The sequence below is a fragment of the Canis lupus genome, chromosome X, assembly GCF_011100685.1.
Source record: "Canis lupus familiaris isolate Mischka breed German Shepherd chromosome X, alternate assembly UU_Cfam_GSD_1.0, whole genome shotgun sequence".
NCBI classification, from domain to species: domain Eukaryota; kingdom Metazoa; phylum Chordata; class Mammalia; order Carnivora; family Canidae; genus Canis; species Canis lupus.
In genome coordinates, this window is record NC_049260.1 from 106,439,166 (window position 1) to 106,463,825 (window position 24,660).

The 24,660-nt window shown below is 41.2% G+C and overlaps 1 protein-coding gene across 2 annotated transcripts; it reads right to left on the reverse strand.

Annotated features, from left to right (window-relative positions):
* Positions 1 to 435: 435 nt before the first annotated feature.
* Positions 436 to 24,460, reverse strand: MOSPD1 (motile sperm domain containing 1). 2 transcript variants are annotated; one of them, XM_038588368.1, is made up of 7 exons: positions 24,326 to 24,460; positions 22,401 to 22,630; positions 11,032 to 11,289; positions 10,847 to 10,922; positions 8,926 to 9,143; positions 4,078 to 4,239; positions 436 to 1,896 (listed from the first exon to the last, which is right to left on the reverse strand). In XM_038588368.1, exons 3-7 carry the CDS (start codon positions 11,183 to 11,185, stop codon positions 1,865 to 1,867), a joined length of 642 nt encoding a protein of 213 aa, XP_038444296.1. In that variant the 5' UTR covers positions 11,186 to 11,289; positions 22,401 to 22,630; positions 24,326 to 24,460; the 3' UTR covers positions 436 to 1,864. The 2 variants fall into 2 exon arrangements, with proteins under 2 accessions (XP_038444296.1, XP_038444295.1); XM_038588367.1 differs by lacking the exon at positions 22,401 to 22,630.
* Between the last annotated feature and the right edge of the window lie 200 nt (positions 24,461 to 24,660).

Consider the following 24,660-nt stretch of genomic DNA (forward strand, 5'->3'; position numbering starts at 1 on the left):
CCAAGATCAAGAGTCGCACACTCCACCAACTGAGCTGGCCGGGTACCCCTGTATACATTTTTATAGTTGATTTTTGAAGCATGTGACTATTACCTATTCAAAAATTTAAACAAATTAATTCCCTTAGTAAATTAAGGAACTTAAGGCATTTTAGTGCATCTATTTCACTTATTTTTTCTGTTTAACTCACAGGAATAGGAGACAGCTCTAGGAAGCAGGAAACGAAAAGGGAGTTCCTCAGAGGTAACCAGAATAAAGTGTGTAAGTCAGTGTGAAACTCAGGCCTCCATTTTCTTTTATTATTTTAAAGTGATTTCTCTCCTTTACAAATATGTTATCTCACACACACACGCATGCGCTCACAAGCATACGTACACACACTTGCACACACACATACACACACAGAGGACTTGAAAGGGACAGAGAAACAAGGAATAGCCTCCAAACATATTTTTTTACAAAGTTTAAAATAGATTACATTTCTGTGCTCTTCAGTCATTACACAATGTACAGACATGATCCATTTAATGATTCATCCTCCCCAAATTGGTAAACAATGAGGATTTTCTATGAAAGAGTATACATAAAAGCTTTTACTTTCAAAGCTAAAGCACTATTTTCCTGCAAAAACAAACCTCAGGCATATATATTATGTTTATGTATATTCCTTGAGAACACTACAGTAGCAGTGCATAAGTTCGTTCTATAAAAAGATCTGAAAGATGATTTTCAAGAGACTCAACGCATTGTGCTCTCAGATAAAAATCCTAAGTCAAAAGATCAGTTATTATGACAATAACAGTTAAAACTGCATATTTATGTTAAAGATCAGAAGAGGCTATAAAGAAATGTAAATAGTTGTGCTTTGGGGACTTTTTTTGGTAAAGTTGTTTTAATAAATATAAACTTAAAAAATGTCTCAGTGACTAATATAAAATAGACACATATCAAGGATTTTCTATACTTGGCTTAGAGTTTAAAGGTGAAAAACATCTCCACATAAAACATCCAGCATCTAGTAATCCCAGTGTGGGCTAGTTGCTTACAGTCAGGAAAAGGGCTAGGAAGAAATAAGTGATTTTTCTCTTCCTATTAACATAAAGCATGATCCAGAGGTAAAGCCAGGGTGAATCGAACAACTAAATAAATGCCTACCTTCCTTTTAAATTCTTAAACCAAATAGAGAAGTCATGCTACTTTTATGAGGGCTAAAGAAAAAAAAACCCACATGCTTGGCATCTGGACCACTACCTATTCTGTAGTTCACCAGATAAATTAAGAATGTCTGGTCTTCTGTGAGATCCTAGGATAGGATAAGCATGATCCCTCAGTACTTTACGCTTTTTTTTTTTACCCTCCACATATTAACTGTAAAACTTATTTTAGAAACACCATGGCAACTGTTTATAATGACAGAAGACAAGGTATAATTTACATAGTAACATTGATGTTTGTAATTAGGAAATAAATGTCATTTTATGTTTAGGCTGGTCAGTTTGTTCTTTCAGGCCTTTCACTTGGAAGGACATATGACCTTAATAATCAAGATAAATTAGAAAAAAATGTGAGAAAATAGCAGATGTTTTAATTAAAGTCTTTTGCACAATAGCTTTAGATATAAAAAGAATTTCTTCAGATAATTTCCTAGGTGTCACTCAGAAGCATCTTTGCTGTCTGTAACATAATGTGCTAGAGTCCTTCCAATAAAATTAGAGAGTAATTTAAAATATATATTATACATTTGCAAGTCTTATAAATCACTCAATAGTTTGTAGCATGTTAATGGAGTGAAGGAGAGATAAAAGGCAGTCCACATTCTTATTTGCAAGATAAATTTACTTCAGAAGTCAACTGAATTTCTTGCTCAGGTTCTAAGTATAGCCATTGTGATAAGACCTGAAAGAAAAAAAATTGGAGAACAGTTAAAGTCCTGCATTTTACAAAATCTTCCATTCAATAAGCAATTGTTTAGGTCTCGATGAGCAAATAAAATAGAGCACATAGACAGGCACTCTACCAAGAATTCAAAGTCAGTTTGAATTCAGTTGATATTATACAGAAGAAATACAATTTATAGCAATGGACAGTCACTGGATAGATTTAATTAAATCGCTAATGTCTGGCCATAGCTAATTTTTTAACTATCAACTATTCCTCCCACTTTACCCAGTCACATCAGCTATGATAATAGCAGACATGGCACTTTAAAGTGTCAGTAAAGCCAGCCAACTTCATCAACAAAAACACATTGAACCACAAAGAGAAGCATAGTATTCCTGCTTGGTTTGTCTCTTTTGAAGAGACTCCATACAAGAAAGCATAAAAATTTAATAAATTAAGAATATGCTCAGTGCTAAGTGGTATAAACAAAAGTGAGTGATAAAGCACAGAAAAGAAGGACAATCACATAGGACCAGGACAGGTAGAAAAGATGCCCCAAAAGGTAAAGTTGAAATAAGCCTAAAAGATGGACAGGGATGATAAAAACAATGAGGTCAGCAAGCATTTCAGGTGAGGGAATGGCAAGAGCCAGGACAAGGAGGTTGACCAGACTCTTGAGCTTTTCAAGGTGAATAAATAATCTCACAGGCTGTGATCAAGGATTTATAGAGGGAATCAGCTAGATGAGATTGGCAAGGCTCAGAGTGAAGAGCTGGAGATGCCCAACTACAGAGTCACATTTCTTTCTGTGGACTATGGGGAGGCTCTGATGATTCTGGAAGAGGCAGTGGCGGTGGTGAAACCAAACCAGAATGGAAATCCAACTGACAGCAATGTGATGGAGCATTTGGAGGGTTAAAATAATGGGACGGGGTAGGGGGTGGGGGAAATGGGAAGAGAAAGGACACACATAGAAGGTACAAAGTCAAATTTAGAATTTTGAAATTTTGTTTTTTAATATTTTATTTATTCTTGAGAGGGGTGGGCAGAGGGAAGAGCAGGCTCCATGCAGGGAGCCCGACGTGGGACTCCATCCCGGGTCTCCAGGATCACGCCCTGGGCCGAAGGCAGGCAGGCGCTAAACCGCTGAGCCACATGGGCTGCCCGAGAATTTTGAAAGTAAAGAAAAGAGAGCATAGCGGCAGTTGGGTGGCTCAGTTAAGTGTCTGTCTTGGCTCAGCTCATGATCACAGGGTTTCTGGATCAACCCCCGAGGGGCTCTGCACTCAGGGGGGGAGCCTGCTTCTCCCTCTCCCTCTCCCCTTGGCTTGTGCTTTTCCCCGGCCACCCTCTCTGTCAAATGAATAAATAAAATCTTTTAAAAAATAAAAATAAAAAAAGAGTATACCAAGGAGTACTGAGAGAATCCTGAAAAGAGCTGGCATCTCAGAAGAGGTGACAGGAGACTAGAAGACAGGGTCAGTCATGACTGGAGCCCTGATCCCTGACACATGGCAGGCACTGAGTTCAGTTAAACTAATGAGAAGATTCCAAGCCAGGATGCCTGAGAGAATGATTTAACAGGAAGTATGGGAATGGGTTTAAAGAGAGAGGTTCACCGTATTAAATCAGGACACACTGTTCACCTTTGTCACTGTAGGCGCTTTGTCTAAGTGTCTCCCTAGGACTGAATCCTAGAAGTAAAAATGCTGGATCGTGGAACATAGCCTTTTACATTCTTATACATGTTGTATACCATCCAAGTCAGCAAAAGGAAAACAACTGAATACAGGATCAGGTGCTAGATCAATAAGCTACAAAAAACTAGTTGGGGGGGTGGGGGGGTGCCTGGCTGGCTTAGTTGGTAGAGCATGTGACTCTTGCTCTGACTCGTGAGTCAGAGCCCCACGTGGGGCGGAGTAGAGATTACTTAAGTAAATAAACTTACAGAGACAACAAGAACTAAATGTAAGCCAAAAATTAAATCTTGAAATGCACTTTACCTCAACACATGCTTTGGAAGCAATCTTACCTGTTTTTCAAATAAATAAAAAAATAAATAAATAAACAAACAAACAAACCAGCACCAGCACCATTACCATCACTATCAACTCCATACACATGTAACACCAATACCACCCCTGAGCCTACGCACATGCCCCACATGGGCCCCAAATGCAGCTCTAAAACACTCACCTAAGATATAAGCAGCCACTAATTTCTGATTCACACTCAAGTGGAGGTAGAGAGGCACCAGCGATTCCACATCCCCCAGCGTAGGAAGCATCAAAGCCGCAATGCACACCACTCCCAGGAAGACAGTCAGTAAACTAGGTCCTGAGGAGACAGCTCTGTTTTCTGTGAAAGAGAAAAACCCCTGAGCTTGTTTCTAAAAATGATCTAAGACCAAGTTCATTCACATTTACTGTCTACCACTCACCAGGATTCTGGTTTTGTCTTACTCCTCTGACTCTTTCCCCATCATTTCCATTCCAAGGGGTTGTACCTGCTGGACTTATCTGGAAGCCCATAACTCCTCGGAGTCATTATGGAATGTAATGTTGAAAGGGCATTGTGAGGCAGCAAGTTCCTACTGAAAGATCACCATCCTCCCCCTCCCCCCACCTCACCATAATCAGCAGAAAGTACTCAAGCACGCAGCATCTGTATAGGTTTCTAAGATAAACAGAATTTTTAAAGAAGGGGCTAGAAATAGAAATTGAAGTCCTGATATTCTCCTCCTGTACCCCTGGGGATGGCTTGTGTCTTACTCCATTTCGGAGCCCAGTGCCTTCTGAGAGGAGCTTAGGTACACAGGTTTGGTCCTAATAACTGTAGCATCCTGCTACCATTTCTGAAAATATTAAAAGCTGCAGAAAGGCACTACTTGAGTGTTTTAAGGCTACCCATGGGGGCACCTGGGTGGCTCAGCTCAGTCAGTGGAGCGCGTCTGTCTTGGGCTCAGGTCATGATCTCAGGGTCCTAGGATGGAGACCCATGTCAGGCTCCCTGCTCCATGGGGAGTCTGCTTCTCCCTCTTCCCCTTCCCCCCAACCCTACTTGTGCTCTCCCTCTCTCTCTCTCTCAAATAAATAAAATCTTTTTTAAAAAGCTACCTGTGAAAATTCTTGTCCTCTGCTCTATCCCATTTACAGCAAAGAAAGCAGAAACTATCTGGCAACTATTATGCTAAATGAAATAAACCAGTCACAAAAGGACAAATACATCATGAATCCACTTACATGAAGTATCTACAACAGTCAAACTCAGAACCAGACAGTAGAATGGTGGTTACGAGGGACTGGGGGTGTGTTTAAAATGGGACTTACTAGTCATGGGCATAAAGTCTCAATTAAGCAAGATGAGTAAGTTCTAGAGATCTGCTACACAACACTGTACCTATAGTTAACAATACTGTATTGTACACTTAAAATTTTGTGAGTGGAGTAGATCGTATGTTAAGTGTTCTTACAACAGTAAAATAAAATTTAAAAAACGTCATTGGGCCTGCTACTCTACAGTTCTTGCTGTATGTGTGCAATATTCATACCCATATTTTTAAGAAACCCAACAGCATATTCTGTCCTATAGTTGTTCCCACTACCCTTCTTTCATTAAAAGGAATAGCCAACAGCAACATAATCTTGTGTTTTATTAATGAAATAACACTGTTCATTTTATTATTAAATGCAACTTTTCTAAATTATTAATACCTTAGCTGTTGTGTGAAGTTTAATTGAGCCTTGCCAAAGCCAGATAGGTAAAAACAAATTCAAATTTTATAGTAATTACTGCTTGAGATGAAACAACAGTATAAATATCTAAAAACAAGTCTTATTTCATTTAATAAGTGAAGTATCTTTGTATTTGTTGCAGAGATAAGCTTTTAAGGAAAACATTTATGATTACTACACTGCTGGCTGCAGACCCACAATAAAGATAATTTCAAGGAATTTTTAGTATTTAGAGAAATTCCAAATGCATTTGCATAGATGCCTGCATTTTTTCAAAATGGAAATAGCTTTTCTCCTGATACTACAAGACTGTTGTAAAAACTTTATGGAGATATAGAAAACAAAGTTTCCTGATCAGTCTCATTCTCCTAGACATAACAGTTAACAGGCTGGTATAGATCCTTTCAGATTTTACAAGACCCACATAAACATGTAAACAAAATTTTTTGACATAAATGAGACCACAATATATGTACTGTTCTATAACTGCTTTTTCCTCTCAGAAATATGGTTGCACCTCTTTCTATGTCAATGCACAACCATCTATCTTTCTATCAGATCTTTGTAAATAAATGCCTGCCTGGCATCCCATCTTATGAATATTCATAATTTAATCCAATCTCCAGTCCAACTGATGGACTTTTAGGTCATTTTTGATCTTTTCTTATTATAAACAATAATAAAGAGTGTAATTTTCTTAAGCCAGAGGGCACGGACTGTGACACTGCATCAACACACCAGTTCATTAGTAATGTAATTAAGACAAACTCACTAAGATTCAGCTGCATCTTTTTAAAACATCTTTTTAATAACCTGGGCTTTGGTATTTTGTTAAAGTATGCTTTGTGGGTTTCTCTTAAATTTCTGTTAAATGAAATATATATATATATATACATATATATATATACACACACATACTTCTGCACACAGACAAGGCCTGGAACACTTACATAAGCAGATCTGTTAAGTGTGTGGGATTGTAGGTGCTGCTTTCCTTTCTGAATTTGTTACTGCTATGTCTTTTATAGTACAATCAACTCGAGAAGAAATTTCTTATTTTCCTGCCTTTTGATACATTTATAGAAATATATTTATAAAATCTTTCACGATCTAGCCTCTGACCATCTTCTGGCTGGTTCACATAGCCGTGCAACATTGCGCTCGTGATACATCTAATAATCATCTCTCTAAGCTAAAGATGGGCAAAAATAATGATATTTCAAACCCCACACCCCCTGACAATCTCGATTTGCTTCTTTAGTTTAGAGAAACTTGATGAACAAACCAGAGAATTCTACATACTGGCAACCACACATAACTTACTATTAATTCAAAAAACGGAAGTGAAAAATATCAGTTTGTCAACACAGGCTAAATCAGTCACCATCATACTCTATTACAGAAGAATACCTTACTCCGTTTCTGGCCACATTATTAGAAACATTGGGGTATAACTACTCGTAAACTGGACATGCTCTACTGTGCTGCTGCCCTTGCTCTCAAGAGTGGCAAGAGCCATGGAAACCTCGTAAGACAAAGAAAACCAATCCAACAGACCCTACCAGATGAAACGCACACATATACTACTCTGCACTAGTGGACAAGGACATGACAGTTAACCAGACAAATGTGCTTTCGTTGAGCTTCCTGACATGGATGGCTTAGAGAGTTGTTTTTTTTTTTTTTCAAAAGAGAAATCACCTCATTTGTTAACCTACTTTGATTTTACAATTAGAAGAATTCACTAATATACTTTCGATACCAAATGCTCACTGTCAAAGTAAAATAAGAGTAAAATGCTCAATTAATACAATTGTCATTATTTATTCTTTTAGGATGATTTTCACCTGAATTCTAATAAGTTTTAAAATAAAGGAGGGATGCCTGGGCAGCTCAGTGGTTGAGTGTCTGCCTTCGGCTCAGGGCATGATCCTGGGGGTCTTGGGATCGAGTCTGCATTAGGCTCCCTACAGGGAGTCTGCTTCTCCCCCTGCCTGTGTTTCTGCCTCTCTGTGTCTCTCATGAATAAATAAATTTTTAAAAATTAAAATAAAAAACAAAAAAGGAGAAAATATAAAACTAAACTTTTAATCCTTTTGGGGAGGGACTCTTTAACTGGTCTGTTAAATACAGAAATTAGCCAGTGACCATTTTTCTTTAAATTATGAATTTAACATCAAAAAACAAATACTCATTATATCACTTTTCTTATTCTAGAGGAGGCATTTTAAAGGGAGAATCTTGTATTTCCATAAACATTTATAAGCCAACCTCACAATACTGATCAGAGATCAAAGTGACATTTACCAGAAGCTCTCTCTCTCTTTCAGCTTCTAAAGAGGAAAATCTGATCCTATCAGGCAATAAGAGTTGCTGAGAAGAAGCAATCTACTGGCTACTAGCTAGGCCCTCGTCTTAGTGTCACCAGAAAATCTGGGCACTCCCTACACAGACGGAGGAGACTCTTGCCCACAGCAGTCAAAGAGGCATTACTCCCTGTGTTATCCAAATAAATACTCTAAGATGAACAAACTGATAAGGATATGCGAATTCATGTAATGACAAGTAGATTTGTTTTTAATTCCTCATAGATAATGTTGCAATTTCAAGGACAGCTGCTATCGCATTCATATATCACTATCAAAAAGTTTCCATGTTTTTCTATGGAAAATTTTATCTTCCTCCCCTTATAATGGGGTTGGAAGGAGATAATGAGACGTTAAGAGGGAGGAAGAATGACGTCCAAAGGGTTGAATATGAGGATAGTGTCAATGTTGAAAGAATATATCATAACACTTCTGAATATCTAAGCTGGAAGGAAATGAGGAATGGAGAGGGATTCAATTAATAGCCCACAGGGGATATTATAATCTACTTAGTTTAATTAACTTCAACTTTAATGAGATTTTTTTTTCAAAATAATATGAACAGTGCACCAGGCTTGGCCTATTGCCAAACACAATCTCTTTCCTTCTTTGAACTAATTAAATGAGAAAGGATACAGGAAAGTCACAGAAACAAAAGTAAGGGGGCTGCATTCTCAGGTCTACACATTTCCCAGGCTTATAGCAACACAGTTGCTATAAGCTCTCTCAGAGGCTGAGAGCTTTTCTCCCCACTTTGGGTCCAGCTCTAGGCCTCCTGGTGTGATTTTAGGTACCTGATCTCTAGTTAGGTTCCATTTTGAAGCAGTAGGTTAGGTGGGAAAGTGGCAGATCATTTCTCTAGTAATTATCCTCAGTCCTTGATTATTTTCAAGTTAGAAATGCGTGACAACCGCCAGAGGGCTTTCCAAGCAACCCCAAACTACCTGGTTGGAAGGACTGCTCAAAAAAGAAACTTTCAGTTAAATGTTCCTTTATTCTTTTTTCCTCTTCTTCCTTTTGTTGTTCTTTTGCAGATGGGAGAAGAATAGCCACAACCTCTTTCCTTCCTAAAGCCTTCCTCTGGCTCTGTTCGGACACTTGGAGACGGAACTTGTCTTTCACGCCATAGTGACAGGACTGAACATCTCTATGACGAATCACACTGAAAACATTAAAAAATAGATGCTGTTTAGGTTTCTGGGGGCCCGTCAAACAGAATTCAGCCAGAGATTTCATACAGGAGAACATGAACTAACTGTAACCAAATACCCAAGTAGAGAAATTTGCTACTGATGCTAAAAAAAAAAAAAAAGAAAGAAAGAAAGAAAGAAAACAACAAAAAACACAGCATAACCCAAAAGGAAATGGGTGATTCTAAAATATTTGATGAAAACCACATACTCTACAACATAGAATAAAAGTCTGAAGTAAAAGGACGATAGGTAAAGAAAATTCCTTTGAGCAATGAGGTTTTTTTCCCCTTGGGATCTACAGGCAGCAACAGTTACCAAATAGGGTATATGAAATGGTTTATTCCCCACAAAAGTATCATGGATTTCTAAGGCCACTTATTTATCATGCAACTAACAAGCCTCACCTAGACTCAAAACCAAAAGCCGTGCACACAGGTAAAAACAAGCAATTGAGTAAGTAAGTAACCAGTATGACCAATGCCACGGAAGGCTAACAATACATTTATGTATTCCTCTGAAAAGAGTATAAAGTAGTTCACATTTTATGAGAGTGATCTACAATTCCACGTATCTTACTTTGTTCATAATAGAGAACACAAACCAATTAGGCTAAAGATAACACATTTCTTTGGCAAGAGACTACATTTCTTTGGAATAGTTCTTGCTTATTGTGTATTGAATGGAAATCAAACCTGTGAAAACACGTCCTCTAAAGATATATCATTTCATGGATATGGGAGGCTGAAAATATATTCAGAGGAAAAAACTTCTGCTTCTCATTCTCATGGAAGATTTAAACAAATACAGTTTACTTGGTAGCTTAAATTAAGAGTTGGTCAATGGATCCATCTGGTCACCACTAGCTCTAAAGTGAAAATTAAATATGAACAGCTTGAACAAACAACCATTTATCTGACACTCTAAGACGAAATTATCTGGAAGAGCTCAGATAACCTTTTACAGATGAGTAGTTACACACTTGCTTCCTGTTTGCAGAGATTAACTTCCAGGCTTATTAGCTGAATCATTTCAGATGAACTTCTATTACCATTGTTCTGTGAATGTAGTATTATTAGTTTCCCAAATGTCACTATAATAGGATGTTCCAAAGAAAGCTAAAGTCCCTGTTACAGCTAGAGAAATTTAAAGGAATGAGTTAGAACTTGACCTTCATAAGCGACCCCACTATAATGACAAGTACAACAACTGAGATGTTCACAGAAATATTAACATACACGTCAGCTCCAGCATCATGAAATATTACTAAGTATCTGGTCGACCTGTTTGGAATCTTAGGGGCTTCTTTAAGAATTGTGAGGGACTGAGGTTTCTGGGTGGCTCAGTCGGTAAAGCATCTGCCTTTGGCTCAGGTCATGATCCTGGGGTCCTGGGATTGAGTCCCACATCGGGCTCCCTGCTCAGTGGGGAGCCTGCTTCTCACTCTCCCTTTGCCTGCCACGCCCCCTGCTTGTGCATTCTTGCTCTCAAAGAAATCAACAACTTTTAAAAAAATAAATAAAATAAAAAATTGGGAGAGACTCAAACTTCCAGCAAAAGATTCAATATGGCATAAATGCCTATGGGGGAATGGCTTCAAGAGATTCTTTACAAGTTAAACACATAAATATTAACACACTTAAAACATGTTACCAGGAAGGGATTTTTGACTTACATATCCACACAACACTGAGGCTTTACTGCACCTGCAGCATCAGCGACAACATACTTATTTGGAGTAGTACACAAAACTGAAAGAAAAAGTCACAATGGCCATTAGTGTCTTTTAAAATTAGTTTCTACAAGTAAACAATTAGTAGGGACTAGTTACAATCCATGAGAGAGACCTAGGAGACTCACCTTTGAACTTTAAGGCAAACTCATAGGGATTATATAGCGTCAACACTTGCTTATGTGTTGACTGGTCATCTGCATAAAATATTAGCTCCGTGGGAAACACAAAAACGGGAAGATTTCCTTCCACTAACTCTGGCTGTCTTTTTTGTTGATGCATTGGCTCTGAATCCCCCTTGCTGCAGCTTCTGTTTTTACAGTCTCAAATCTATTTTGGACTTTCCTTAAGTCAGTTAGTTAAAAACTCCAAAGCATTTTGGCAATCTAGAAAGAGAAGAAGAGAGAAGGAGGTCGAATGATACCCGTGTTCATTGGTCATCTCTCCAACAAAAAGCATGCTCAGCTTGCATTAAAATAGGTCCCCAAGTCATTTAAAGATGCCTATGGACTCTTCCTCTTGGCTTACTTGTACAGGTTGTACAAAACTATGCAAAGAAATTTACAGATGCTCCTTTCACATTCAAAATTTCAACCTATGATAGGGCACCTGGGTGACTCAGTGATTGAGCATCTCCCTTTGGCTTAGGTTGTGATCCGAGGGTCCTGGGATCTAGTCCGGCATTGGACTCCCCACAGAGAGACTGCTTCACCTTCTGACTGTGTCTCTGCCCCTCTCTGTGTCTCTCATGAATAAATAAAATCTTTATATAAAAAATATTTCAAGCTATGATAAATTACACAAATACTGGAATAAAGAAGTCTTTCTACCTCAAATTAATCACCCTCTTTCAAAGAGGTGAGATCAAAGGGACATGGCTTTTTTTTAAAACCCCAGTGCCTGGGTGGCTTAGTCGGTAAAGCGTCTGCCTTTGGTTCAGGTCATGATCCTAGGGTCCTGGGATCGAGCCCAAGTTGGGCTCTCTGCTCAGCGCAGAGCCTGCTTCTCTCTCTCCCTCTGCCCACCACTCCCTCTACTTGTGCACTCTTGCTGTCTCTCTGCCAAATAAATAAAATAGTAAGAAACAGATTAAAAAGAATAAAACCTTGGATTTCTTATAAAGTAAGATTAAGTATTGTCACAACTGATTTTATGTGAGCTCGTCAGAATTCTCAAAGACTAGAAAATATAAAACAAAGTAAGTTTCCATGAGTTATGGGAGAAAAACCATGAGACTGACTTTTACACTCATTTCTTTTTTTTTTTTATTTTTTTTTTATTTTTTTTTTTTTTTACACTCATTTCAACAATGCCTTAATAGTGTCTTCTGGCAGCATGGGTGGAAGAGTGCTTTTCATCTTTTTCCTACCAAAAACCCAAGACAAGCAAAAATGTCTCGAAGGGAAGCTGAATATCACACTTGTGAAGGAGTTCTTGGGAGCTTCCTATGAGAATTCAAAGTCAGTAAGGAGGCTCTGGCATGCAAGTGGCACCGTGCCTTCCCCCCTACATCAAGTACACAGGCTACATGAGAGCTATTTTCTTCTAACTTAGAGACCTTTTGGATTCCTTCTGGGGTTCTTGAATATGTTCTAAATAGTGTAGCTGGGAGAAGTCTGTCTGATAGGTGTGATGTTTCTATGTTTATTTCCTAAGCTAATTTTAATCAACAACATTGTTATTTAGCCTGCATCCTAAGAATGTGGCTTTTGAAAATGCAAAAGCTAAAACAATACAATCACAGAAAATGTTTTATTTTTCTCTCTGTAGATGACACCTTTAAAACCGGCCATAAACCATTTAATACTTTGTGTCCCAGTTCCCACACCTGTAAAAAGCAATAGAACACAAGATTAAACTGTTTGCTTTTACCAGCCAGAAGTGGCTGCTGTGCAGATTCTGCTTGAGGCCTTTCCAACTTTTATCAAATATGATAGGGTATAATCATGTATGCAAATTGTTAGTTTCTTTCAGTTGAACACCTATTATAGGTCAGGAACTATGTCAGGAGCTGGGCAGAGATATCACGACCACCCTGCTCTTGAAAGACTCAAATTGAGGGGCGTCTGAGTGGCACAGTTGGTTGAACGATCAACTCTTAGTTTTGGCTCAGGTCATGATCTCAGAGTCGTGAGATTGAGCCCTGTGTCAAGCTCTGCGCTTGAGTGCAGAGTCCACCTGAGATTCTCTCTCCTCTGCTTGTGCTTGCTCTCTAAATAATAAAATCTTTTTTTAAAAGACTCAAATCTAATTGAAACAATATTTAAGCTATCTCTAGGAAGCTTAAATACTTTTTTTTTCCTGGGGCTCTGCTTTTATTGGGTTTGAGGATTTTGTGGGCTCATACTTTATTGGTGGATTCAGAACATCAGAGTGGAAATTTAAAGTGTAGGAAGAGAAACAAAAACAAAAACAACAAAACAAATGACCCAACCAATCAGTTACTGAAATCAACCAAATCTTTAAAACACTTGGGGGGAGGGGGCCTGGCTCTCTGTCCTGTCCTGTGGCCGGCAATCTCTGAAGTGGATGCTTCAGCCATCAGAGCCTAGGTGGCTCAGCGGTTGGGCGCCTCCCTTTGGCTCAGGGCGTGATCCCAGGACCCAGAACAGAGTCCTGCATTGGGCTCCCTGCGAGAAGCCTGCTTCTCCCTCTACCTATGTCTCTGCCTCTCTGTCTGTGTCTCTCATGAATAAATAAATAAATCTTAAAAAAATAAGCTACCTCTATTATAATGCATACCACTATATATGTATTTAAGTGCTTAGGGAACTAGAAGATTACATGAATAATTCTGCCTGGAAGAGAGGCCCAGAGATGACACTGGAGGTAGTCCCTAAAGGAAAAAAAAAAAGGTATACACTCCTGGGGCAGGGTGGGTGGCACAAGGAAAGGCATTCTGACCTAGGGAATAGCATACGCCAAGGAACAGAAATGTGAAGGTGAGGGACAATGCTAGGAAGATCATAATCCACAAGCTATCCCAGATCATCCTTCTACTTCCTATCCGTACACTTTACAGCATGCACACATGTAGCTTATGACAGTATTGGATTGGTTTTTGTTTTTGTTTTTGACCGAGCTGAAAGGGCCTATTAATATTTTTATTAGTAACAACATTTAATATGTATATCAGTCATAACAGATTACAAACTTTTTTATTAATTAAATATACAGAATTAATTAATACATGCAATGCTTTAGCACTTACTGTAGACCAGGCAGTGTTCTAAGTGTTTGCTGTTGTTATTAAATTAGGAAGAGACAAAGACAAATAATGTCAGCAGGCCTTCTGCCTGCAGTCCAGCATTTCTACTCTAGCAAACTGTCTGTTGTAATACAAAAAACTAAGATTATTCTGAAGAGCATCTGATAAAATCATTCTAATTTTGAGTTTTTATTTGCCACAAATTTCTTTCTTTTGCTAAGGGCCATACACACTATTTGGATAATGTGCTCTAAGAACTTTGTTTTTTTTTTCCAGTAGAAAATAATTAGCTCTATTACTTTCTTAGTAAGCTTGGCTATAGAAACACAACATCCAAGTTTGCCACTACTAAATAATATTCAACATCTCATTCTAAAACATTAGGATGAGGGGATCCCTGGGTAGTTCAGCAGTTAGCACCTGCCTTCGGCCCAGGGCATGATCCTGGAGTCTTGGGATCAAGTCCCACATCAGGCTCCCTGCATGGAGCCTGCTTCTCCCTCTCCCTTTCTCTCTGTGTCTCTCATAAATAAATAAAATCTTTTTTAAAAAAATAAATAAAACGTTAGGATGAGAATTTAGCTTAGGATAAAAGGTGACATGGCATCTCTGATTTCTGGAAAATAGTTTAGTCAGTAAATGTTGGTAAAACCAGGTATCCACCTAGGGAAAAGAAAGTTGAATTTATCCCTTACTCCTTACAAAATTCCAACAGTTTATTAAAGGGTAAATTCCAAATGCACCAAAGTTTTAAGTGTAGAAAAAGAAAACTAAAATACTAGAAACTATGGGAAATCTTTTTTTTTTTCTTATAGAATCTGAGGCTTTCTAACAACCAGAAACCAAAAAGTATTGCTAAATGTGACTATATAAAAACACTTATAATGCTGCCAGGTACAAAAACTTTTAAGCAAAACCAAAATGACTTTTTCAATCACAGGCTAGATCTGATTTCCCTACTATATGTAGAGGAAATACAAATTATTATGAAAAAGCACTCATTATAAAAATGAGCAAATGCTGGGACACCTGGGTGGCTCAGTGGTTGAGCATCTGCCTCCAGCTCAGGTGGTGATCCTGGAGTCCTGAGATCGAGTCCTGCATCAGGCTCCCCCCAGGGAACTTGCTTCTCCCTGTGCCTATGTCTCTGCCTCTGTGTGTCCCTTATGAATAAATAAATAAAATCATTAAAAGGAAAAAAATGAGCAAATGCTATATTTTATAGACAAGGGCCAATTGTTTTTTAAACTTACCAAAGGAGATGTAATCTCACAAGAGAAGAACAAACTAAAGCTATACTGGAATACATGTTTTACTTGCCAGATTGGCAAAAATCAACAACTCTGACAGCACATGGTGGGAGCAACCAGGCATATTCCTAACATTGCTGGCGAGGATATAAATTGGCACACTGATTCTACCTGCCAAAAGTAAACATGCATGTCCTCGGATCTAGAGATGCTACTTTGAGGAATTCATCGAGCATAAATATTCCTCTTGTGTGGAAGTATGTACGTGGAACTGTTTTAATCTCAGTTCTGAGGATTAAATAAAATGATGTATGGGAGGCGCCCAGAACAAAGCCTGGTGCTCAGTAAGGGTTAGCTGTTGTGGCCAATAGAAAACTGGATACAGCTCAACTGTCCCTTACAGGGTGTTGATGAAATAAAGTATGATGTAGCCACTCGTTGGGACACCAGGTATCTGTCAAGAAGAAAGAGGAAGCTCTTTGTGTAGTATGGGTACAGACTGAACGTCAAGTGTAGTGTTAAGTGAGAAAAGCAAGGTACAATGCAGAGTAGAGAGTATGGCACCATTTGTGTGGGAGACAGAGGTTTCCTGGCTCTGGGTAAACGATCTGTGGAAGGATGGCCAGGGTTGGCCCCAGAGAAACCCACTGAGTAGCCAGGAACTGGGGTAGAAGGGGAATTTCCTCTGGATACCTTTTTGTATCTTTCGAATTCTGAACCCTATGAATACCTATTCAAAAGTTTTGTGTAGGGCAGCCCATGTGGCTCAGCGGTTTATGCCATCTTCAGCCCAGGGCGTGATCCTGGAGACCCAGGATCGAGTCCCACGTCAGGCTCCCTGCATGGAGCCTGCTTCTCCCTCTGCCTCTCTCTCTGTCTCATGAATAAATAAATAAAATATTTTAAAAAATCAGAAGTTTTGTGTGGGGTTTGTTTTTCTAGTGGAATTGAACAACTCCTCCAGGGCCTGATCTGAAAAAGGTGCCAGTTTTGAAACTCAGGAAGAAATTTAGAAACAATGTGTGAAAAACCTCTGTTAATTGCATTTTCCAATTCATGATCCTTTACTAACACCGAAAATCTTAAACTATGTCTTAAATACCATGATTTCAATTCTTTAAAATCATTTTATATGCAACAGAATCTCATTACAGTGAGAAAAACAAAGGTTTAAGAGGACTGGAAAACTGATGAAAATGTGCAACTTTTTGTTATAAAGGAGTATGACAGTTTATAAATTGAGCTGGGAAGTCAAAATTACGCACCCAAAACAAGCACTAAACTCTTGGTTCCAACCTGAAGAGGGGGTTAGTTGGCACAAGTCAGAGTAGGAATTTCGCTCGCTTTACATAATGGTTTAGAAGTCTTTGTTTTTTATTTTGAAGCTTTCCCTTTACAAGTTGAGTATGTATACTTTTCCCCATGAATTGTGAATAAATAGGTTGTCTACCCCCGGTCACTGCTACAGAAGCATTTCATCGGTTTTAGCAGTTTATTTCTTTTTGTACCCCTGTTTCCATTTCTCACTTATCTCGGCTAAGAGATACATTGCCTCCTGAACTCCGACCAATAGAAATTAGGGAGGAATTTTTTTTAAAGATTTTATTTAATTATTCATGAGAGACAGAGAGAGAGAGAGAGAGAGAGAGAGAGAGAGAGGCAGAGACACAGGCAGAGGGAGAAGCAGGCTCTTCACAGGGAGCCTGACGTGGGACTCGATCCCAGGTCTCCAGGATCACGCCCTGGGCTGAAGGTGGTGCTAAACTGCTGAGCCACCTGGGTGTCCCATTAGGGAGGAATTAGCACCAGGTCACCAGAGCAATATCCAAGATTCTGCCAACAAACATAAGGAAGCAGAACACCTGCCTCTAATTGATGGTCTTCCGGATAACACTTTCTCTTTGCTCCTGTCCATACTGCAAAATGATAAAGTGCAAAAATTCTGGGGAGAGATTATACACTAAACCAGTAAAACCTTACTACAAATCGGTTTATGAGGTTGCTTTCCAAAAGTCAAACATTAACATGAAGTCAAAGAATGTGCGCTCCCAGCCCTTCTCATTGTACCTATGGGAAAGCAGGCCCAGGATAGTTAAGGGACTTACTACCCAAGGTTGCACGAGGTACTGGAGACAAATCTCTGGTCTCCAGACTCACCCTTCCCTATACGGTACCTACCATCTCTTCTGTGTCTTTTTCAAAAGTCCTGCCTCTGAGGCTCACTGTCACACATGCCCTCATCCCTAGAAATGGTCCCTGCTTTTCCAGAAGAGTTCTCAAAGGATGATCCAAAATTCCAAGTCTTTTTTTTTTTAAAAGATTGTATTTATTTATTCACGAGAGATGGGGGGGGGGGCAGAGACACAGGCTGAGGGAGAAGCAGGCTCCATGCAGGGAGCCCGACGTGGGACTTGATCCTGGGTCTCCAGGATCCCTCCCTGAGCTGAAGTCAGCGCTAAACCGGGGAGCCACCCGGGCTGCCCTAAAATTCCAAGTCTTGATGCATGTGCTGCCTTTTCAGTTTTATAAAGAACAAATACTAAGAGACAATTTCACTTACTAAGTTAGGCATGCTTTCTTTTCTTGATTCAAAAAGAAGACCGACGGCTATCAGGAGCTAACCATTAGGGCATTGGTAACTAAGGTTTATTTTATTCTACCTCTCTGGATGCCAAATGTCCCTCCATCCTTCAAAGCCTCGTTCAAATTTCCCCTCTTTGTGGTCTTCCTCTACTTCTCTGATCTATGGGATCTCATTAAGTTTATGACATGGTCTTTTAATGTACTTGCCAAATTGATTGAATATACTAACATTTGTTTTGTGTGGATTAATTTGGACTCCCCAGATGTCAAGCAGAATGCCATATTGTTTTTCTGTGGGGTTTGCTTGTTTGTTTTGGTTTTTGGCTTTTTTTTTCACCCTGCATAGACCCAAGCTCGGTGTTAGGCACTTAGCAGATACTGAACTGATCAGTTTGCCGACAGGTGTTTACTAATAATGGTCTCCTCCATCCAGGAGCATTCCTCTTCCTCGTGGCTAAACACACTTTGTCCATAAAATAAAAGACAGGGAAAGAATCCCCATTAAAGGAACAGGAAATCTACAGTAGCTGCTTACCATGGGCTGGGGCGGGGGGGGGGAGTGGAGAACAGAGAATCTGCACTTCCAGCTGCCTCTCCCCATCCACCCCCACACACACCCCCACCTGCTTCCCTCTCATCACTAGCCTGGCTCCTAGGTGCCCAGCTAGGCTCGGGCACAGCCCTGACCTTACAGAGACACCATGCAGCTGGCAGCTGGTAGTGCAGGAACTGCCTTGTCCGTTTCCTCTGCACCAAAGGCCCAGAAATGCAATCATGAATGAAATTTGTAAGGAAACCTTATGTGTGTACACCACCTTGTGACCAGTCTGCAAACTACTCTTACACACACACACACACACACACACACACGCCTGAACATGTGAAGTCCTCACCCTCCACCATCAGTCCTGGGAGAGCAGTGCCCAGAAGTGTGATTATTTTTTGTCTTCCTCACTTTAGATTGACCAGAAGGAGGAAAAGATCAGACTCTGAGATATGTGGGAGTTTCAATACCTTTGCTCACCACAGATTCAAACTGGAGATTTAAAACAGAAACCATTTTAAAACTATATGGTCATGGGATGCTTAGGTGGCTCAGTGGTGGAATGTCTGCCTTTGCTTCAGGTTGTGGTTCCAGGGTCCTGAGATCGAGTCACACATCAGGCTCCCCAAAGGGAGCTTTCTTCTCTTGCTGCCTATGTCTGTGTCTCTCATTATTAATTCTTTTAAAAAAAGAACTTCTACAAAAATAAAAGCATATTGTCATTTGCCCTCTCCCCTACTTTTTTTTTTTTTTTTTTTTTTTTTTTTTGGAAAGAGGAGGCTCCAAGAAAATCAAATAAAGTAAGTGGTCCTTGGAGATGCTTGTACTCAAGTGGTTTAAAGTCTGAAACTGCTAAGGATAATTGGGGGGTACAGACTTCCCCAGAAACTGGTGACCCATCTGCTTGGCCACAGTGCCCCAGCTCCTTACTGCCTCTCCCTGTCTCTCACTTGTGTTTATACTGATTAGGGTCCCCAGCTCTACCTCGGGGCCAGCTCCCACTTATCTGGGCACAAGGGCTATCTATCTCCTTCCTCCATACCTGGCACACTCTGCCAATGGGCAGGGAAAATATTGAACAGTTATGAGCGATAAGCTCTCTTTGCTTTAGTCTCACTATTATCCAAGCCTCTTTTTTCCTTCCATTTCATCAGCTTGGCTCTCTTCCTCCATATATCTCCAGTACTGTCCATTAGGATTTTTAATGGTTGGTATATTCCTTTTTTAAAAAAAGATTTTATTTATTTATTAATGACACACACACAGAGGCAGAGACACAGGCAGAGGGAGAAGCAGGCTCCATGCAGGGAGTCCGACGAGGTACTGATCCCAGGTCTCCAGTATCACGCCCTGGGCCAAAGGCGTTGCTAAACCGCTGAGCCACCCAGGCTGCCCTGGCTGGTATATTCCTAAAGTCTTTCACAAGCAATGTCCTAATGTCCACTTTATAGGTTCAGCTGTTCATGGCACAATATGAGGCCATTTTGTTTCTACACACGTTCTCGGGGTTTTTTTTTGTGTAATTTGATGCCTTTCCAAAGAGACCTACCTGCTATAAATAATGTGGTGATGGGCTATTACATATTCAAATTGGAAAAGTTGAGTCGTGTATCATTTAAGATTTTGAAAAATAAGGATGCCTAGCAGCGTGTCTTAAAACCATTTTTCTTAAAGCTAGGTATTTCCCATCTTTGTTTTACAGTATCTCAATGTCTTCAGGTATTTTAAGATGTATGTGCAATTCTCAAAGCAAAACCTATATTAACTCACTATATGAAGGACACATATTGCTACCTATATGGCACTCTCCAGAGTTAGGATCACAAATTCATTCACGGAACATTAACTGAGCACTTATTATGTGCTAGGCCCTGCACTGAGGATATGCAGAAGAGATGAAAACATAGTCTTAGCCCTTGAAAAACTCAGTCTGGCAGGAAAAACACATATCCATGGTAATTAGGATATGATGTGACAAGTGTTAAAATGCTGGCAGATAAAAAAGCTCTAGGAGCATAAAGAAAGTGACGGTCTGCCTTAAATAGGAGGTTGCAGTAGGAGTGGAGATGGGGGTGACTTCCAGGAAGAAGATGTGTAGAAGCATGAAAGGGACTCTTAAGATGAGCTTTGGCACTGCACATGGTTAAAAAATAGCATGTATGGGGGAGTGGCAAGAGATGGTGAAAAATCCTGCAAGCCAAGTTTGGGGGTGGAGGCTGGATTCTGGCTGCCAGTGGTTCTCAAAATGAGGTACCGGACCAGCAGCAGCAGCAACTTCACCTGGGAACTTGTTAGAAATGCAAATTCTTGGGTCCCAGGCTGGACCTACTGCCCCCACAATTCTGGGACTGGGGCCCAGTCATCTGTATTTTCACAAGCCCTCTGGATGATTCTAATGCAGGCTGTCCTTTGAGAACCACTGCGTCTGATGATGGGAAACCCCTCTGAGAGGTCTTAGGCCCAGAACGGACTGGGTAAGATCTAGAAGTAGGAAACTGGTTGCTGCTGACCAGTCAAGCACACCACCAGAATCCAGAGTAGCTACAGTAAAATCCAAGTGTAAGTCTTGAATCAATGTGGCATGAAGGAATGAGGGCCTAGATGAAGGCAAGAGGAACAGAAGGAAACAGATTTTAGAGAGGTTTTCCAGGTGGCCCAGATTCAATCAGGTGAGTAGGATAGATAGATCCATACAAAGGTGTGACTGAAAGGGTTTTTACATAAAAGCTGTAACCTTGTCAAAGGTATCGACCACTAGGTGTTTTAAGAAAGAAGTGTTCCAGGGTGACTGGGGGGCTCAGTGGGGTAAGTGTCTGCCTTTGGCTCAGGTCACAATCCCAGTGGGATCAAGCTCTGCATGGGACTCCCTGCTCAGCAGGGAGTCTGCTTCTCCCTCTCCCTTTGCTGCTCCACCTGCTTGTGTTCTGTCAAATAAATGAATAAAATTTTTTTAAAAAGGAAGGAAGTGTTCTACACAGTCCCTAGAAAACGAAGGCAAGATGGAGCACAACGTCTGTGTTTCCAGTGTCAAAAGGGGTGCCCAGGCTTATCCCTGAATCTTCTGGTCAGCTTCTACTTCTCACTGGAAGTTAGTCAACAGGCATTCATATTAACATAGTAACCTTTCGTGAGTTTGGTTAGATTGAATCAAACCTTGAGACTGATACAATTTTGAGGATGTGCTGGCAAAATCAAATCTCAAATGCTGGAGAGCTGAAAAAAGGCATTGGTTCTGGGGATCTTACCAAGGCACTGCCAAGGTAAGACTCAATGCTAGAGCCTTTCTCTTCCTCCTTACTTCGTCACTGATCACATAGCCCACTTAATTCAGGAAGAAGCTGGAATGAATGAAAAGAATCACCCTGTACTATGCCCTGAAGGCCAAGAAAGTCAGGCTTAACTGTTCTAATTTTGGAGGTAGGATTTAGCTGAGGCAATCTTCAATTTCCTGATCAAGATGAGAGAGGGGTACAGGTCAACCCATCTGGCTAATTTACCTAATGAGAATTTTGTAAAGCACAATCCCTATTTCTGTTAGGACTCTGGATACTTCCTGTTATGCATGGCATGTTCTTCCAGCTGATACCAATAACTTGGCCTATCTGAGCACCTTATTTTGTCCAAGAATAATTCCCAATCAAAACCTGCACTATTTTATGAAATTTGAGAGCTCTAAGGGACTCTGGAGATTAAAACAAAACTTTCATATTATAGATAAGGAAACAGAGGGCCTTAAAGAGTAAATCACTTCATCTATTTATTGCAGGGCAAGATTCTCTAGAATACTACAAGATAGGAAAACAAGATTCAGAGCAACACAGATAATCTCATTTAAATTTTAGACAATATTTAAAATTCCTCTATTTTCCATTTTAAACGTCTTAAAAACAGAAAGAGTAGCAAATAACTTACTTTATTGGGCTATTACAGGATGGGGAAGCTTTTCTTGTAGTTTCTTAACTGCTTTTCACAAATTAGAGTTTAATGGGCACCTGGGTGGCTCAGTTGGTTAAGCATCTGACTCTTCATTTCAGCTCTCAGGTCATGATCTCAAGGGCGTGGGATCAAGCCCCAACTTGGGCTCCTTGCCGGGTATGGAACCTTTCTAAGATTCTCTCTCCCTCTACCTCTGCCCCTACCCTCTAAAAAAAAAAGAAAAGAAAAGAAAGAAAGAAAGAAATTAGAGTTAAAATGTCAAAGCTTCAGGAGAAATTAATTAAAAATAAAAAATTGGAGAAGAAAATGTGCACGAACAATTTAAGGGGAGACACATGCATTATTTTATAAGCTATTTTGACTTTATAGAAAGGGCTGACTTTATACTGAATATTGTCCATTACATCTAATTATATATTACATGTAAAGGGACTCTATCACCACTACCCCTTACAGATTTGAGAAACTCCAAATTTTCAAATATCCCGGGATTTGAGTAAACCTTGTATTCTGAGAGTTCTAGAAATGCTTCAGAAACTACTTTATCTTGTATCCTGTTTGGGTATGTAGGCATGAACAACTTGAAAGACACATTTGGCTCGGTTTCCTGTTTTCCAAACTCCCCACAGCTTTCTACCAAATACATAGGTAACCTAGAAGCTGGTGTCCACTCCCTGGTCAATATCCTGTATATAGCACTTTATAGGCAGATTTCCAAGTACTTAAAGGAAACATGGACAAGACTTTCGTCAATGAGAATATATTCAATTCCAGGTGTGCCTTTGCTGAAAAAAAGTAGACTTTTCCCCTTCTCTCTGGAATTCACATTAAGAACGCAACGCATTCCAACAGAACAGGACTGCTTTTTAGGCAAGATCCAAAGGATCCCATTTTCCAGGTCTGCGTCCATCTCTTATTTCCCTCAAAGGTCAAAAATCCGGGGCCATTTTCATTTAATATTTCGCCCTCTCGCTCCCCGATGTGAGGTCTCTTGGATTCTACCAGGGCAGAAAAGCGACTTCTGTCGGAGAGGGCAGATGTCAGTTACTTTACCCAGAGGGGAAACCGCAGAACATCGATTAAGGGCTGGAGGGCAGGAGAGGGAGTATCAAACGGTCCGTCCTGGAACTGGAGCTCCACCTGATTGGGGCCCAGCCTTTCCAGCCTTCGTCCCCATACCGGCCCGCTCCATGTGAAACCGGTCATGTGAGCCTGTTTACAGCCGAGCAGCTGGTGCAACCATCAGGATCCGTGCGGAGGTCCAGGAAGGGGGACGGATGCAGGCCACGTCTCCCCGCAAGCCCCCGCCACTATCCCACGAAGTCGTTCGCTCCCCCTCTCCGCCTCTCTCCAGCCCACTTTCACCTCCCTCCAGCCATCCCGGGACGCCCCACTCCAGCCCCACCGATCTCCTTCCAGTTGATCGCCCGGAGGAACTGGCTGGGTTGGGGAAAGGAAGAGTTAGGGCGAGGACGGTGACACCTCGAAGGGGGAGTCAGCCTCCCTCCCCTAGCCCTCCTCGCCACATCCGCCAGAGTTGTCCCCGGAGTCTCATCCCCGGGGCAACGGAACTCTGCCGGGCGGGCACCGGGAGGATCCAGAGCCCGCTGCCTCCGCCTGGGCACGAGAAAGGCAGGCACGGGCCGGCCGGACCCTGGGGCCGGGCTCCGCGGGCGGCGGGGCAGCTGACAGTCAGAGACGGGGCAGAGAGGGCTCCCTCTGCCCGCTCCCCACCTTCCACCCACAGCCCGGCGCCGCCGAGCCCCGCTGCCAGTCACAGAGCCCAGCTCGGGGGTTGGGTCCGGCTCGTTCTTTGCGCGGGGTCTCCCGGTAACGTAACTTCCACGTCTTCCCGAAGTCGGAGGAAGTGGGTGACGGGACGGGGGGAGGGGGATTCTCACCTCGGCAACACCGGCTCCTCGGAAAGCAGCTGCGACTGCTCCTCCGGTCCTTTGTCAGCGTCTCTAAGCTGCACTGCCTGCTGGGATACCGGAGGACTCAAATGCCACCTCTCCCCGCCCTCGACGAAGAGCTGCGGTTGGGGGCGGGTAGGAAGAGGGAGAAGAGGCGGAGCCGGGGGGCGGGCCGGGGCCCGGGGGCGGGGCCTCCTGCCAGCCACCTGGCCTCTCGGGTTTCTTCCTCCTCCGTGCTCCAAACTTCATCCTGCTGTCCAGGACCTGTCCCTCCTCCCTCCTCCCCTCCCTCTCCTCCTGCCTCCCCTCGAGGAGACCGGAGA

Coding starts and splice junctions, on each gene's coding strand:
- MOSPD1 (XM_038588367.1), bottom strand. CDS start 11,185: ATGCATCAACAAAAAAGACAGCCAGAGTTAGTGGAAGGAAATCTTCCC. Junction 10,923..11,031: donor GTTTGCCTTAAAGTTCAAAG/GTGAGTCTCCTA, acceptor TTTTTCTTTCAG/TTTTGTGTACTACTCCAAAT. Junction 1,897..4,077: donor AGTGGCTGCTTATATCTTAG/GTGAGTGTTTTA, acceptor TTTTTCTTTCAG/GTCTTATCACAATGGCTATA.